We start from the raw sequence: 17,678 nt of genomic DNA, 5'->3' as shown, positions 1-17,678 counted from the left end.
ATTGGAAATGGCAAAACATTTTTCATACATGTCTATAAAAAAAATTAATAGCTTGTTTGACCTCACGTTGCAAAACTTAACCAAATTAATTCTATAAAAATCATGCGACACGAATTGCGTAAGGCCGCAGGGAATACGTCCTTATTGTGAAATTGACAATTTTAATTAAAGTAGGCCCCTCTCCCCACATGAGATAATTCTTGATGAATTAATTCAACTTGTAATAGATCCCACATCTGGTTTTCAATCTTTTTGAGCAAATTGGGGCGGTAAAAATAAGGTACTTACTTACCTACCTAAATTATCATAAAAATCTACGTCACAAAATCAACACTTGTTGACCGATAGCCGTTGTTTCGAATTTTCGCAATAGAGGGATTTGAATAAAACAGAAATGGCGGGCCATAAATCTCAGATTTATTGAGCAAATAAAAATGACTTTCATTTAAGTAATACTTACTAGGTATAGTATAATTTTTGGTACTACCTAGTATAAGTACAAACCTATGTTCATCATTAATACAGATTTACGAAGGACTAACTTTTGTAGTGATCATTTTGCAGAATTAAATTCAAATATACTTCTTAAAATATAAAAAGGTACATGACATACTAAATGAAACGTGTTTCCTAACATCAAAAGCTCAATATAATTTCCGAACTAGCAAAATCTACATAAAACATAAGCTTAATAACAAAATATTGCACAAGTCAAAATAAAATTTACTTAACCTAAAAATATCGCTAACTTTGACTAGATAATTGTTCTTTTGGCGCATTGTTAGTTTTGTTCTCTTGGGTTTCATGTTTTTCTTGATTGGCGGCATAATTTTCATTATATTGTACGTTCTGTTTGTCAGTAGTTTCATTATTGGTGGGGTATTCTTGATTGTACTGCGTATTATCGTAATTCTGTTCATAATTTCCATCATTGCCATAATTTTCATATTGTCCCTCGTATTGTGCATTCGGATCAACATATTGCTGTTCTGGATATTGTTCATAATTCCCATACTGTTCAGTCGTATAAGGCTGTTGTTCATAATTTTGTTCATAACCTGCATTCTGATAATCTGCTGGAGTTTCTTCATAAGTCTGTTCAGGATTTTGTTGATAATTCTGCTCGTAATTGAAATTCCCTTCGTTGTATGCTTCTGGTTCAAATTCTTTCGGTTTCTCTTGTTCCACATCCATAGTTTTTTCATCTTTCTGTTCATAATTAACATCTGTGTCAAAATTATCTTCACCTTTAGTTGCATCGTCATCAATATTAGCATGACTTAGCAAAGAGGATCTGGAATGTTGTCTGCTTGTTCTTGGGGCTTGGTGATCGTTACCGTCGATTCTGTCAGGTCTGAAGCTTGGGACTGTATCTCCTTTGGGGAGTCCGGCGGGCTCAGTTCGGGGATGGTCTGGTCCGGCATCGGATGGGGGATGTGGTACAGTTCGGTGGGCTGTGGGCGTGCTCGTGGGAGGTGCTGTAATATTAATAAGTCTACATTATTCTCTAAAGACACTATAAGGACCTATTTCTAGCGGTGAAAGATAGTTAGTATATATGTAACAGATAGCGTTAAAATTGTGTTTAACAAGTGTTGGATACACTTAACTGGAAAATATCGTCAGGCGGGTCTATCTATCTATCTAGCAGGTTAATTTATCTATCAGCTTACAATATGATATTTTATCAGAAAGTGGTCGAACAGGCCCCAAGTCATAAAGCGTGTAATAGTTTATACGGTTTATCTTAACATAAAGTCTACCGGCGAATGTGAAACATATTTCGAGTACATTTTTTTTTTCAAATTTGAAAAAAAAAACTGTACTTAGGTTCCTTGTTAGACTCATTACTTTTATCTCTCTCTGCTTTTCTCAACTTGGCATGTCCCGGTTGCGTACGGGCCTGTGACCCTTCAAGGTGCCAGCATAAAAAATATACTTCAAATATTGAAGATTCTATTGTAATTTTACAACCGGCCGCCTACCTAACATCAGTTCTCTATGTAAAGGCTCCTATTAAACCTAAAGCAAAGGGCATAACAAAACATACCTTGGAAGGTGCTAGGTGAGGAGGCAGGCTGCAGCGAGCGACCGATGCTCTCTACTTTACGCTGCAGAGTGGCCAGTTCTTCCCTGCACACACGCAAACGTGAACACACACACCAGTGCCAGCACACCACATGCATATTGGAATTTTAAAACTTAATCCTATTATATTTTATGTAGGTATATGAAAATGACTGCTTACAATTCGCAACGCATACATTTTTCTAAGAACGAAAATATGCAGCTTATATTTTCAGCAATTAAGGTGTTAATAGAGAAAATTATTCCTCAATCAATGAGCTCATCGCAGATGGCAGCACCAACACAATCCATCCGATGTCTTGGTGCACGAGTCGATTTTATTTTGCAAGTTTTTGAATATTCTTAATGTCAAACTATATAAGTTCGCTATTTACATTCTATTTTAGAGCTCTTCTCAGGCGTCATAACATTGCAGTAATATCCCCTATATATGTAGCATTTACTTACCAGAATTTGACATTCGAAGCCAGAAAATTGGCATTATTTTAAAATTGAAATCATTGAGTAATTCACACACAAAATTTTAGCCACAAGTCCTCACTAAACAACCTAATATAACAATACAGTACAATAACAGCTTTATCAATACCATGCAACATGCATTACGTACAAAGCTAATTTACCTTGTTAGTATCATCATCAGACTCCCCGATCTTATCTATGGATAAATCACTAAGATTCCTTGTCAAAACCCCAAATTCATCATCCTTAGAATTGACATCATCAGATCTTCTATATCTATTGGTGTTTGGGGTCGATGTGTAATACGTGCGTTCTAAGTCATAAGAGGATCTGCTATTTGGATAGCCACTGAGTGGGGTGTAACTTCTGTATGGGGTGATAGAAGTGGTGCAATATTTCTTATGAGAACACCAGAGGTTTCTGAGTTTCCTCATAAGCTCAATATTTCTGCAAAGCAATTGGGTTCTTTCGGTTCTGAAATGAGAATGGTAGTGAGTGTGATGTGCAGCATCTAATATGAACTTTGAGTATTAAACTAACTGGTGGAGAGGCAAACTCAAAATCTACGCCCACGATCTCAAACAGATATATTTAATTACGTTGATTACAGTTATGATCATCGTCCATTTTTTGGCAAAAGGGAACTTCTATGGTTGGTTGCTCTGGTTGGCTTAATACCCAATGAGATGAATGTTAATGGATTTGGGCGATTATAATTTATATTACGGTTGATCCTATTTGGATAGACTTTATTCATGATGAATACTACTTCTTATAATAAAAATTGGCTCAATACAGATGTACGAAGATTAGACAGAATCAAACCAGGTAGAAGTGTTTAGATTTCAAATTTGTTACAATTATAATCGCCTAAAAGCCTCCCACGAAACATACGAATACGTAGCACGTTACTAACGTCCACATGCTGTGTCTCTTTTTCTCATATCGTGTAAGCACCGTGTAAAAATGGAGAACTTGTGGACAAAATGACGTGCTATGGATTTTATGTTTCGTGGTGGCCCCTCTGTTCGCTCTGTATACTACTACGAAATGAAAAAAAAATTTATCATTTAAAAATCAATATCACAACAATTTTCGAAGCTACATTTATTGCACAAAAGTTATCATCACCCATTTGAATATTGGTAGCACACTGAGTAGGTAGCAATATTATAATTTGTACTCTAGTAACACTTTGAAAATTACAAATAATTTATAGGCATAATCACGAAAAAGTAATTAAGTAATCAAACAAATAACAGGAAAAAATATTATAAAATAGATATTGCACACTATAACAATAACAGAAGCAGACAATAGAATTACACATACTTTTATTATAAGTCTTACTTTAAAAAAAAAACTATATTTTACTGCCAAATTCACAATTCTTTAACAAATCAATTACTTGACAAAAATAACGTATCCAACGTAAAGTAACTCGCAATATAACAATGTAAATATATAATTACGTGAATCTACAGTAAACAACATGCATCAATTCCTTTTTTGATCATTATCTATTCATTCTTCTACGTTTTCTTCTACGTTTTCTTCCACCTGCTCACTAACAATTTCATTGTTACTATCGTTTATTTCTTCTGATTCGTTTTGAGCAGTTACTTCGACATTTTCAACAACCATTGACTCGTTTGTATCATCAGCATCAATTTCTTCAGTAACTTTACAAATATCGTCATTTTTCTCTTCCATTTTTTCTTCCGGGATATTTTCCTGTACTTTATCAGGTTGTTTCTCTTGCACATAAGTTTCCTGCGTTTCTTTAGGACTATCACAATCCGCTTCGACTACTTCCATTGTTTCTTTTAATACGTGCACATCTCCGTCAGTGACTTCCATACTAATACTATTTGATACTCCTTTATTTGGTGAACTTTGAATTATAATCTCTTCTACTTGCGCTTTTTTCTTCTTCTCCTTCTTTCTAGATTTCGGTATCAACTTCACGCTAATATCAACTTTTATAGGCTCCTTTTTCTCCCGTAAAAAGGGCTGTTGAATCATCAACGGCAAGTTGTATATCTTCTCTCCTTTTTCATTTGCGAGATCCTGATTGGTCGTTAGGGGCCCAACAATGATTGGTGGGTACTTATTCGACGAATCGGACTCTTTTTCGGATCGGCGTTTGGTACGGCGAGATGGTAATTCCTCTCTGGATCTTGAATGGTCGCGCTGTGTTCTGATTGGTTCGTCTGATCGGCCGCGACACTGCGCACAGCCTGCCACCAATAAAAACACAGCACGACGTTAGCACAGCGAATTTTAAATGGGCAATGATAACATTTTTGAACTTTTTGGTGCGTAATAAAACAGTGTTTATGGTCATGCTAATAGGGTTGAAAATGTTTCGTACTTGTGCCTACGATTTGCGTCGTCGAGCTTGTCTGTTAGCAAACGACATTCGCCGGTGAGTTTCTCCATCAGACTGTTTTGAGATTGAATCATGGACTCCAACTCAGCCACCGTTTTAGCTGTGAAACCAAATATTTTGGTTTAAGGAGCGGGCCAACAGAGAGCATACTAATTTGTGACAATTCCCAATAAAGCAATAATGTAAGAATCCCAAAGTAACTAAAAATAACAATATCTTGACTGGAGTTGTTACAAAAGTGAATGCTCTTGGTCGGTATCTGTCTCCAGAACACACTTAATTTAAACAATCTGATGAATAAACTATTGATGGAGAAAGAAAGCCCTTTCAAACTATTCCACATGCAAGCGCCAATGAAAGGGTAAATTATGAATGTTTTGAATTATCAATATTTAATTCCAGATTTTTTTCTTTCAAAACATCAATAGTTTACCCATACGATGAATACGCCACTAGTTCCCATGTTTTTTAAGAATTTGCTAAGTACCTAAGCATTGGTGCCCGTAACCATTATTGTAAGTTCTATCACGTACCGTGTTTGTTCTCCATCGACTCCATCATCATTGACAGATCTTTCTTCTTCTCTGGAGTCACTGGCGTCAGAGTTTTCATATTCACCTGCGAAATTGTCAATATTTAAATCAAAATTAATATTAACCACTACTTTTTAGATACATTTTCTATTCTAAAGTACATTTATTCCTAAACTGAATTGGATTGATCCGATTTAGCTTCCGTTAAAATTCGTAAACCCTATTGTTGACAATAGGCTATTTTTCATAAAATTCCCGATTTCAGATGCCCTCAGGTCAGATATTAACTTGGTGGTTTGTCTACCTCTTTCTCCAGTGTAGATATTTGCTCAGACAGACGCAGGTTTTCCCGACGAGAGTGTACCAGATCCGCATCAGCTCTGTCCAAACGCTGGCGCAGAGATTGGATCTGCAATGTGAAAATAAAGTGTTGAAGATTCAGATTTCTTTCACATAAATTGAAAGTACTGCAAGGGCACAGCAAACATTGGATCAGCTGGATACCATTTTACTTAAATAATAATTACTGAATGAATGATTTATTTAATGGACAAAAATAAAATAATAATAATACAATTAGTTAAACGTTTTTTTAGTAATATAAAGGAAACGTTTAACTAATTGTATTATTGAATAATTGTGTTTATAGGTAATATATGTTATTGATAAATTTTGTCTCTGACAAAGAACTGTGAAATACTGTCATAACTCAAAATCAAAAAATGTTTTTTAAAATAGGGGTTCTGTAATTCTGTTCATAAAATTGAAATGTATTATTTTTAAACAATTGTAACGTTTAAAATTATTACAACGAATGATAGACCGCGGGGTGCAGCTAGTAATATAAATAAATGACCAACCTCCGAGTTGAGCCTGTTGGCGTCGTGCTTGGCCTGGCGCTGGAGGCGCTCAATAGCGAGCCGCGCGCGCGCCAGCTCCTCCTCCAGCGACGCCTTCTCCGCGTGCGCCTGCGCAAGGTCCGCTTGCAGCGACGCTTCAGGTATTACGTAGTCGTTTAAGATACAGTGGGTTGCACCGTCAACTTTGACGTTAACTGGCCCCCGGTTTAAATCAACGTCAAATTTGACGGCACAACCTCACCCTTAGTCTAACAGATATCTAGTCTTACTGACAACCTAGTCTTATTGAGATAAAAATAATTAAAAAATAATAATTAACTAAGCTAAAATATTTTATTGTCTCTTTCTGTCAATTTCAAATATTATAAAGTGCATACTGACAAAACATTATTTAGCTTATGAATAAAGGGTTAGTGTTTAGTGTGGGCCGTTAAATGTTTCCATTCCTTTAAAGTCGTTATGTATATTTCTTTGATGTCCCATGGATATATTAATGTATTTGTTTGTCTTTCTTTGACTGAAAAGGAGACTGAGGAAGAGTTACGCGAGCAACCGAAAGAGAAGGCTGGCGTCGTGTCGTATCGAGACTTGAAGTAAAGCCGAGTTAGAGAGGTGTTGCGAATACTTAACTAAGAAGATCCTGGTCTTTTATAATGAAACTTACATGTTTTGTTTTTGAGTTCCATCTTGAGCTCTTCAATGGCTGCGTTCTTCATCGACAGCTCCCGTTTCAGGTCGTTCTCCTCACGTCTCTGACGCTCCAAGTCCAACTGGGAAATATTGCAGATTTCTCCAGTTAAAGCTAGTCAGGTATAGCTTAAATTAGTTACTACTTGGATTTTTATAAACTTAATAATGTAAGACACACATTGGTTTATAAAAACGTATTTTTAACGTCCCACTACATCTTTGGACAGACTACAGATTTGGTATCCCTTCCATCCCGATGGCAAGCTACCCTTAAGATACAGTCTTACGTCTAGTTTGAGGGTGGAATGGTGCCGTGTGGATAAAAGGGTTTAATTTTATTTGTTTTTATTTTTCTGTTTTGGCTAAATAAAGATAGATATGTTTACATTGTTATGCCAAGGCTCCAAGTCGTGTTGCAGCTTGTCATAGTGCGATTTGTAGAAGATAAACAAAGCTATACTCTGAGCCTAACATTGTCCTTAGGATCCTTAAACTATTGTGATATAGAATTGAAGTTCGTCACAGTGATATATGTAGCTGCTAATCCAAAGGATGAGCCTGTCATTAACACTCTGTAATATAATAAATTAATAAGGAGCATCTTTCAAGTTCAGTTTGAAGACCTAAAGTTTGGACACGTAATCATATTGAGCGGCCAAATCGTGTTGCAGCTCGTCAAAGTGCACGTTATAGCTAACACAGGAAGATCCGCGCAGCTGTGAGCTGGACCTAACATACATGTCATTAACATGCCATATAAGAATCCATAAACTATTATATTATATACCTGAATTTAGGACACTTTGTCATACTGAGCGGCCAAGTCGTGTTGAAGTTCTTCGAAATGTGCGTTGTAGCTGCTCGGCCGCTAACCCTCAGGATGAGACTCTAATTAAACACTATGTCACTCAATATTTCAGGTCAATATACCTGTAGTTTGGACACGTTATCATATTGAGCGGCCAAGTCGTGCTGAAGCTCGTCAAAGTGCGCGGTGTAGCGCTGCTCGGCCGCGCTGCGCTCCCGCACGGCGCGCCGCGAGCCCTCGCTCGCCAGCTCGCGGACCCTGGACCTCTCCTTGCCGAGCTCATCCTGGATGATAACCCTTACATCCTTATCCTTACATATTATAAAACGAAGTCATCCGACGCGTCTGTCTGTCTGTTCGCGATACATTAAAAAACTATTTACTTTTCACGGATTTTCACGCGGTTTACAACAGTAAGTAGATAGTGTTATTCTGAGGTTTATACGTATAATTTATTATATTTTTACATGAGCGACGTCTTTCCCGCTTTCGGTTTTTTTAAATACTATTACTACTATTTATATTTAAACTAGCTGTGCCCTGGAACTTAGCTCCCGTGTTAATTTCGGGGTAAAAGTACCCTATGTGGTATTTAACCTTATTCCAAGTTATATTCTACCCGTGTACCAAATTTCATAACAATCAGTCCAGTAGATTTTGTGTGACAGAGTAACAAACATACACTTGCTTTGTTTAGCTCGAGTAGTTGAGCGGCGGCGGCGGTGTTCCAGTATATAAGACGCCCGCCCACACTGATCGAATGGTCCTACGAAACCTGCTCGTGCCACATGAGTTGGTATAATAATATTACTTATGTAAAATAGTTTTCTTACACCCCTTGCTTCCGGTAAAGGTAATTTGCTAAAAGTGGTATCAGATTTTATAAGTCACCTATGTATGTTATTAGTGTCTTAACTAAAAGTTACATAGGTACTCGTAAGCCATGTTAGATGTAACATGAGTTTTTACGACTACCTACCTCCATTACATGGCAAATAATTGCTTACATTATTAAATAGTCAACATTAGATGACAAGCAACTGCTTATGAACGAAATAGTCAACCAATGGTCAAGGTTTCAAAACAAATATTTCTTTGAATTAATATTTCTTTAGCTACCTTAAGTCTTCGTATCTCTATCTCCAAGCAGTTCCTCTCCTCTCTGAGCTGGTGCTCCGCCTCCGAGCGCTTATACCGGCTGTCGAGGTCGCCCTCCTTCTGGTCCAGGCTCAGCTTCAACTTCGATATCTGAGCCTCCAAGGATGACTTGTCTCTAAAATGAGACGAACATTTTGACAATTTCATCGACGTTTATTTGTATAAAAATTTCTCTTCTTCTTTTCCTCCTCTTTCCATAGAAACTTGGGCCCAATGTTACAGAGAGCTGAAACTTTTACGTGATTTAGAAGACCACAGACTCTTACCGAAGTTGATGGCATCCTCTCATGCGATACAAAAGACCTGGTGATTTCCAAGCGGCTGAACACACATTTTATAAATAAAGCTAAAATAACACTCTTGATTAAATTCTGTATCAAAAAAAACGTGTTGCGAAAACTTCAACATTAATGTGCACAACTTTTGTCGTCTTACGAATTTTCGATCAGGGTCACGTATCCTGACGCGAGTCTAACATTTTTTACCCATCACAACAAGTGCACTAAAGAAGTTTTCACTTCAAAATAACTAGATCAAAATCGGTTCAGTCGTTTGGCAGCTATGATGCCACGGACAGACATCACAGGTACACAAGCACGTTAAACTAATAACTCCCCCTCCTATGTGGGGGGTTAATACAAAGGAAATCCGCCATGTCTTCTTAGTCATTAAAATGTTTGACTAAGTATAGTCAGATCAGCAATCGCTCTAATAACTACAGGTTCAATTGTTTCGGTTAAAAAATTATCTTCGTGACTTTTTGACAGCAACAACGTAAGGTTTATATAGTTTAATTTTTTATCCAAAAATATGTCAAACTAAGTATGTTCACTACGAACGATCGAGGTTCGATAGAGATCCAGCGGAAATTATTAGCGTGATTTTGAAGGCAGCATTGGCTTTTGTGGTTCGGTTTTTTCTCAGACTATCGGCCCGTCACGGCTTAACTCGGGCAAAACCATTATAAATCATACATCTAAATCTTTTCCAGGAATCTCACTATTGGTGAAAACCGTACAAAAATCCATCCAGAATTTATATATGTATGGATGACGAATCCGGTGAATCCGGCTAGAGGCATAGTGGAATAAATAAATAAAAGCGGCCAAGTGCGAGTCGGACTCGCCCATGTAGGGGTCCGTAGCAGGAAGTAACATAACATAAAGTTCTTGTTGATCGATCCCGTATATAAAAAAAACTACTTACTAGATCTCGTTCAAACCAATTTTCGGTGGAAGTTTACATAGTAATGTACATCATATAATTTTTTTGGTTTTATCATTCTCTTATTTAGAAGTTACAGGGGGGGGGACACATTTCACCACACTTGGAAGTGTCTCTCGCGCAAACTATTCAGTTTAGAAAAAAATATATAAGAAATCTCAAAATCATTTTTGAAGACCTATCCATAGATATCCCACACATGGGTTTGATAAAAACATTTTCTTTTAGTTTCAGTTCTAAGTATGGGGGACCCTTAAAATTTTTTTGTTTATTTTTTCAATTTTATCTTAATGTGGTTCACATCAATTACATCTATAATAGTTTCGGAAAAAAGTGGCTGTGACATACGGATGGACGGACGGACATGGTGAATCTATAAGGGTACCGTTTTTGCCATTTGGCTGCGGATCCCTAAAAAGAAAAGTGAATCGTAAGTTACCTCTGCAAGTTGTCAATTTGTCGCTTGAAGCCATCTAAGCAGGTTGAGTCAACCAGACCTGAGGCTAGTTTACGCTTGTTCTCATTATTCTCATCCTAAAAACAAAATATAGGTCATACATACAGGGTACTTAGGGTGAACATACATACAGGGTGACTTTATACATTGGCAATATTTTGTCTACATGCTCAGTCCATGATTCTGAACAAGTTTTAGTATGGGAGTAACTCCGAAATTGCGAAACAAAATCAACTGTTCTATACAAAATTAAATACCTAAGTAAGTCGTGGAATACCAATCACACTGTATACTTGAAACTTGAAAGTTTTTACAAAAATGTCATTATTGACACAAGCTTTCGCAAAGAGTCCTGTTACATTCTATGCGTGACAAGAAAATCATATTCGTGCAGTAAACCGTTGAGCATTTCCATCGTCGGGAGCCGATCCTAGTTGCAATATCATAACTTCAGATGCTCGAGTATGAGTGAAATTTAACTTGATTACTAGACGGCAGAACGGGACGCGACGGTGAAAGCAAAAAGCTTGCTGTACTAATATCTTGAAGCGGTGGTGGTGTAATGGTTAAGATCCCCGCCTGTGGATCGTAAGGTCCCAGGTACGAATCCTACTAGTGCCACATGAGTTTGTATACCAATCTGACTCATGTATAGTAGTTTTCATCGACCACCACGTGCTTCCGGTGAAGGAAAAACATCGTGAGGAAACCTGTACACTTGTTGATTATTAACTTGTATGTGAAATGGAGAAGGCAATGGCAAACCACTCCATTAATAATACCAAGAAAGTTGTTACGTGTGTTTTATTCCATGTAATGACCACGACCCTCAGTCATGAGGTATACGACTGTGAATGTGCGAATATATATTTAGTCTTATTTATTTATGAACACATTAAACATACGTTCATAATAAATAAATAAGACTGTAATTAAAAACTACATGATTAAAATGAGTACAAGAGTGAGAGGAGATATTTATTTTTTATAGTATGGTGGGCAAACGAGCATGCCTGTTGGTAAGCAAACACCACAGCCCACGGACACTGGCAACCCGAGTATAAATTAATAACAAAAAACTCTTGTTTTTTTATAAACTCACTTGCACTTTCTTCAGGTCGATTTTCGCTTGAGTCAACTGAGCTTCCAGCTCGGCGATGCGGGACTCGAACACGATGTTTGGTCCTTCGAGTCGGACTGACGACGAACGCTGCTTTACACCCTTCCTCTTTGGAGTACCCTACGTACGTTTAAACTTTAATATATTTTCTTCTATTCGAATCAAAATAGCAGAAAAAATATGTAATTAGCTACAACATACAGAATTTCCTTGTCATTGACCTCATGTCATCTACGGAGCATACGGATTTACAGTTAACGGGCAAGGAAGAAACCGTGTAAACCCTTAGAAAAGAAAGGGGCAACAACGGCATTCCCGAAGATGGTTAACGTTAGTGAATCATAAACATTTAAAGATTTATTTGTAAACGGACACCGTGTTCACAACGCCTCACAGCCGCGATCCCACACGCTCAGACGAGATAGAGAGAGAGAATACAGAAAGAGAGACAGAAAGATACCTTGTTATCACTGTCCAATCCCGTGCTATCGCCCAGATCGTCGAGCTCATCAGTCTCGGAGCCAGCGTTGTATGAATGGAACATTCTGGAAATGAGTTTGTTCTTCTGTGCCTCGTGGAGATGTTCGTTCTCCGATATCACCTCTTTGACCTTACCCAGGAGGTTGTTGAGCTCATCCTGTGAATAAATAAAACAAAAATCGTTACATTATTGTAGAAGTCCCAAAATACAAACATTCTGTCAAGAATGTGAGGAAAATAAACGAGGGCGCTGTCTCCTGTCGACTGGCAACACAGGGTGTTTATCAACCAATCGTAACCATTCTATTTGGTGTTGCAATGGCAAAAAAGTTTTGTTCGTTAAGAATCTTTTTCTTTACTTTTTGAGGAATGGAGGCTAGAGTCTATGCCCAATATAAGTCCATTGTTAAGAGTGGGTTGCACGAGTCCACTGACGTTAACCTGCGCAGAAAAACGCAAAGTACGCCATTTTGACTAAACGTAGACGTCAAGTCAACATCGTAAGTGTAACAATTGCTTTATATAGTATCAGGACACTTGCGCGAAAAAAAGTCTCTCCTTTACATAGGCCGTTGAGAACACAGAAATTGTTGAGAAAGGTATAATAAACACATACCCGACAGTATTGACTCTCTCGCTCTAACTGCTCGATGTACTCCTCTTGCTTCTGTATGAAATTGATGACGTCAGGGTTCGGTGCGCTGCCCGGGTCCGCGGGCGAAGTCACGGTCACGTTAGGCGTTGCTACAAATATGCAGGTTTATTTTATGTTATTAGTTTGGTTATTATTTTATAGTTTAATTCTTACAATTCAACATTTTTTGCTTTGTAATTCTCGTAAATAGGTACTTTATGTTTTTTAGAAACAATAGATTTGTTATTAACAAAATAATACAAGTCGTTACAAAAAGAAATTGAATTCAATTTCAAATTTAGAATTCAGATAAGGGTTGCCAGCGATGTCAATCTCTGTAACTACCATATTTTTTAATTTTAGAATTACTGGCCAATGCGAAAATTCGAATTTGGAACTTGCACCAGAAATCTATTTTACGTAAAAATTTATGATTTTATGTTCCACAAATTAATTTTTTTTTTTATTTAAATTATTGAAGCTCCAAGGACGTACTTTTCATATTTTTCTCTTTTAGTAAAAAAAATATTTATATTGTTAAGAACTTACAGCTAACATGTTGAGGCGTATAATTATTCAAGCTGTCAGCATACAGCGTTGCATATTTCGCGGTCAACCGCGGGCGTGGCTTGTACTCGGCCAGGGTGTTGTATGACGTGTACTTCTTGTCCAGGTCACCATCAGACTCGTCCAGGTTCTTGAGGGATGGAGAGCCGCCGTAACTGCGCACCTGTATCGATATAAAAACATATTGATGTGTCGCAAAATCAGAATAATTCACAACATCTTCAAATATTTTTTATTGCATTCTGGCTTCGGATGTTACAGCCAAGAAGTAGTCGGGTCGGGAACACATGAGGATGAGAGAGAAAGAAAGGAAATGTCTGAAACTACGGAAAGTTTTGAAAAATTCAACATAAATAAAACTAAAGGCAACCATTTGAGATAATATTACCTATAACATTTCCTTACAACTTAACAGCCTGCACGATGAGGGATGAAAATATATTAGTCCCGTTTCTTCTCGTGTATTTCTTCTAAACGCGTTTCTCTTTCTTGTGTTGGCGAAACGACGATTAAAAAATATGACTAAGGTTTTAATTTCCAATGGAGTTTTTTTTTCGTTTTGAAATTAGTAAAATAAAATTTACATAATACTTATGCATAGGTATAGACTGTAGTTCGTTAATACTTACACTTGGTGCGTAGGTCCCTGAGAGAAAGTATCTCAGTTTGGACACAGCTTCTTTATAGGCCAATTCAGTATAATCAGGCACCCTCTTCAGGCCATATTCATTCATTCTTGTTGGCCTCCTATAATACCAAAAATAAGGATACATTTTTTATTTATTAAAAAAACTATGCAAATATTACACGTCACATTTTGAATAAACAAGAAATTAATTAAAAATAAAAATTTAAATTTCGAAAATGGAACAGTAAATAGTGATGCGCATTGCGCTAGTATTTTGGTTGCAGTGCCCCAAGTTTTATTGTAACAAAAGAACGGTATTGATTACACAAAATAACTGGTTGCCATGACGACCGCTGTTGACGTAAACAAATACCTGACAACGGAATAGGTACCGCTCAAAGTTCATTGCGAATCTAGATAAAGGAACTACTTGTGAATGAGCAATATTATCATATCGATCTATTTTATTGCCAAAGCCTTGAAGCTTACTAAGAGCGCACTCTTATCATGTTAGGGTTCTGAAATAAAAGAAACTCTATTTATTAGATCGTTTCACCGCTTGCATTGCAAATATTATTATAGTGACTCAAAACCAGATAGCTACACTTTAAATCAATTATTTACTCTTATTACCAATATCATTCATTGTATTTTATAATTCCGTCGAATTTTATTTATGTAATATAATTAAAACTGCGTAGTTAAATGATATTTAAGTCTTAATTGTCTTGCCGTTAATGTTTGTACTTTTGCGTATGTGACGCCCACGACCCTCCGCTCCTCGCAATAACACGCGATGCACATTAAGCTATTACTACGAGACAGTTTAAAAATAAAATATTTTTGTATGGGACAAATTTTTACGATGATAAATATACAAATACACACAAAGTGGTAACGTACGTAATCTGGGGTAGATCCATTATGCGAAATTTCAAGTTAATATTATTTGTTACCTCTAAAAAAGGTGCTCGTAAGGAGTTTTCGTATTCATTAAAGTGGACACGACTGATTTTAGAAGTGTACCTAATAACTGGAAACTTCCTTTATGGGATCTACTCAAGGTAAGACCGTAACTTAATACGATACTTACCTAGAGTAGATCCTTTAAACTAAACTTCGTATGTATGTATATGTACAGGATTTTTGTGACACTCTGTAGCTATATTAAATGTTTTATGTTTGTTAAGTATTTTTAATAACTTTTCCAGTTTTTTATTTCAAAGTAATGTTAATTTCAAAAATCATTTTTTTACAAAGGTTTTATATAAGATAAACATAATATAAAAGTTAAATAGGTATACGTATAAATTACTTAGGTATTTTAAATGCCTACATTGCCGTTAATATCGGATTAATATCAGATAGTAAAGCTAAACCACTAAAGCTGATAAACAATAACATAAACCCAACATAAACCAATTTAAATGTGTGAGTGAAATGTGTTGCGATGTGACACACATTTTCATAGATTTGATGGGATATTAGGTTACATAAAAGCAGTATCTACTTAACCTCATTTTGTTAACATTGTCTGCTTAGGTAGGTAATTCTATTTCACATTCAAGTGCCATATTGTTAGGCAATGGTGTTATTATAATAAAAAGCGCTTGATACAAGATCTATAATTGTTTTTTACAAAATTTACAATCAATTTACTTTTATGTTAACACTATAAAAATTACAACTTACCGGATTTTGGACCTACGTAGTTTCCCGTTCATCTCTTTATCAGATCCAACACTAGAAGCGCTCTTTGCTCTATACCCAGAAGATTTGGGTTTTCCCAAGTAACTAGTCGACCCCATCTCTATAATCTCAAACGTCAAACTGTCGAAAGAACCGCGAAACTGTTTAAATTTCTTACTGTCTCGATTTTATTGTGTTGGTACTGTACTCACTGGCTGAAAAGAACAGTTTTTTTAAAGTCAAATTTTAAAATTAAATCCCATTTCGTACGTTATTCAACGAACGTGGTCGGAATAGGAATGGAGTTTTTTGATGTACTTTTGGAATTCCTGTATTTTGTTTCTTTCACTCATTAATGGAAGCCTATCATCGGTTTCATTCTAACGGAAAAGTTTTCTTCGGGATGAGTATAGTCCAGGGGATTGAATGTATCAGAAAGGAAAATTTAAAGGTTCCTAAAATATTTTGAAAATGAAATAGGTAGTACTTTCGAATGATTATTATTTTCAAAGAGGAAATGTCGCCAGCCTTCTGGGAATTTTACCGCATGAGGTTGCCAATTTAGAATATTTTTTTAATTTAAATTAATTTAATTTAGTTTTCATTTTATATGTATGTACTTCATATTGTTTTGGGGTTCTGAAATAAATCTACTATAGACATGTACGATCATCACAACCTGCCTTTATAAGGATCGATGCGATACGAATGCTGTAAACTACAGGATATTAGAATATAAAATCGAATGAGGCACACTGAACTGCTTAATCTACCATAGATCTATACAAAATATTGTTATTTTGTTTGGTTGGTGCAATGAAGTGCTCGTACGATAAATACATCAATATATACAATCAAAATTTAAAGGTTTATTTTTTACACTGACCCCGGCCTCCACGGCGTCCCAGCATCATATCCAACTGGAAATAATCGAAAATAGAGACAACTCCGTCCTTCTGTCAGCAGCTGTGTACCAGCCTGAGAATAAGACCTGCCTGTCCCCAGGACTACGAGACAGGCAGTGTCTAGCGTGTCAAAGACGATGCGATGTTACGTTGAAGGGAGACGCAATCACGCGACCTCACGATAAATCCAGTAGTTGGCATAATTTGATGACTGGCTTATTGTATTATGCGCTTATTGACGACCTCCGTGGCGTAGTGGTCACCACGCCCGTCTGCTGGAAGTCCAAGGTTCAAGTCTCAGCGTGAGCAAATATGTACGTATGTGATTGTGATCATAAATGATTCGCATCCTTATCTAGCCGATTTCATAGATATTCTATCTGGCACTAGAGTTAAAGTCTACGGGACATCAACATATCCAAATTATAATAAACTAGTTTATGTCCGCGACTTCATATGCGTCAATTTCCCACAGAAAAATTACGTTCTTCCTTGGGTGATACCACTACTTCTCACTCCTATATACAGTTATTACTAACTAAATTATCTTAAAAGCAAATTACAAGAAGATTGGTTGTGCAGATAATATATATAGCAGATATAAACAACCTAACACATACTTTCGCGTTTATATTACTAGCGGCCAATCCCGGCTTCGCTCATCAGCTAGACGAGGGAATAAATGAGCATTGGTTTTCGCAAATGTTGCTACCTCAAATATGTAAAGTGACGGAAGTGTAAGAATTTTGTGTTCTTTAAAAAACGGCATAAGCATTTAAGTTCTAAGCATAGATACATATGAGCATGGAGACAAGGGTAAGCGACTTTGTTTTATACTATATAGTGACGTTACCGTACCCAAGTTTAATAAAACTTTAAGCTTGATAAAGAAGTTTATGAATGGAAGAAAAATAAACATTTAAATATAGCAACCTTCAGTTGTAGTACCAGTTACTTGCATACTAAGATGACAACTTTATATT

The 17,678-nt window shown here is 36.5% G+C and overlaps 1 protein-coding gene across 7 annotated transcripts; it reads right to left on the bottom strand.

Annotated features, from left to right (window-relative positions):
• Nucleotides 1-395: 395 nt before the first annotated feature.
• LOC128681218 (uncharacterized protein) lies at nt 396-16,071 on the bottom strand. 7 transcript variants are annotated; one of them, XM_053764949.1, is made up of 16 exons: nt 15,794-16,071; nt 14,103-14,220; nt 13,456-13,636; nt 12,889-13,016; nt 12,253-12,429; nt 11,775-11,912; nt 10,655-10,749; nt 8,953-9,106; nt 7,956-8,117; nt 7,000-7,105; nt 6,336-6,469; nt 5,780-5,884; nt 5,476-5,560; nt 4,925-5,042; nt 2,051-2,133; nt 396-1,478 (listed from the first exon to the last, which is right to left on the bottom strand). In XM_053764949.1, the coding sequence occupies exons 1-16, from the start codon at nt 15,907-15,909 to the stop codon at nt 745-747; spliced, it is 2,634 nt and encodes an 877-aa protein (XP_053620924.1). In that variant the 5' UTR covers nt 15,910-16,071; the 3' UTR covers nt 396-744. The 7 variants fall into 7 exon arrangements, with proteins under 7 accessions (XP_053620924.1, XP_053620925.1, XP_064292925.1 ...); XM_064436855.1 differs by lacking the exon at nt 2,051-2,133 and having other exon boundaries at nt 1,250-1,478; XM_053764952.2 differs by lacking the exons at nt 396-1,478; nt 2,051-2,133 and adding an exon at nt 2,205-3,024.
• Nucleotides 16,072-17,678: the final 1,607 nt, after the last annotated feature.

This window comes from Plodia interpunctella, chromosome 26, assembly GCF_027563975.2.
Source record: "Plodia interpunctella isolate USDA-ARS_2022_Savannah chromosome 26, ilPloInte3.2, whole genome shotgun sequence".
NCBI lineage: Eukaryota > Metazoa > Arthropoda > Insecta > Lepidoptera > Pyralidae > Plodia > Plodia interpunctella.
The sequence above is the reverse complement of the archived record's forward strand: the minus strand, read 5'-3'. Positions and strand labels throughout refer to the sequence as shown.

Coding starts and splice junctions, on each gene's coding strand:
- LOC128681218 (XM_053764949.1), bottom strand. CDS start 15,909: ATGGGGTCGACTAGTTACTTGGGAAAACCCAAATCTTCTGGGTATAGA. Junction 11,913..12,252: donor GATTGGACAGTGATAACAAG/GTATCTTTCTGT, acceptor AAACGTACGTAG/GGTACTCCAAAGAGGAAGGG. Junction 5,561..5,779: donor TATCTACACTGGAGAAAGAG/GTAGACAAACCA, acceptor ACAATTTCGCAG/GTGAATATGAAAACTCTGAC.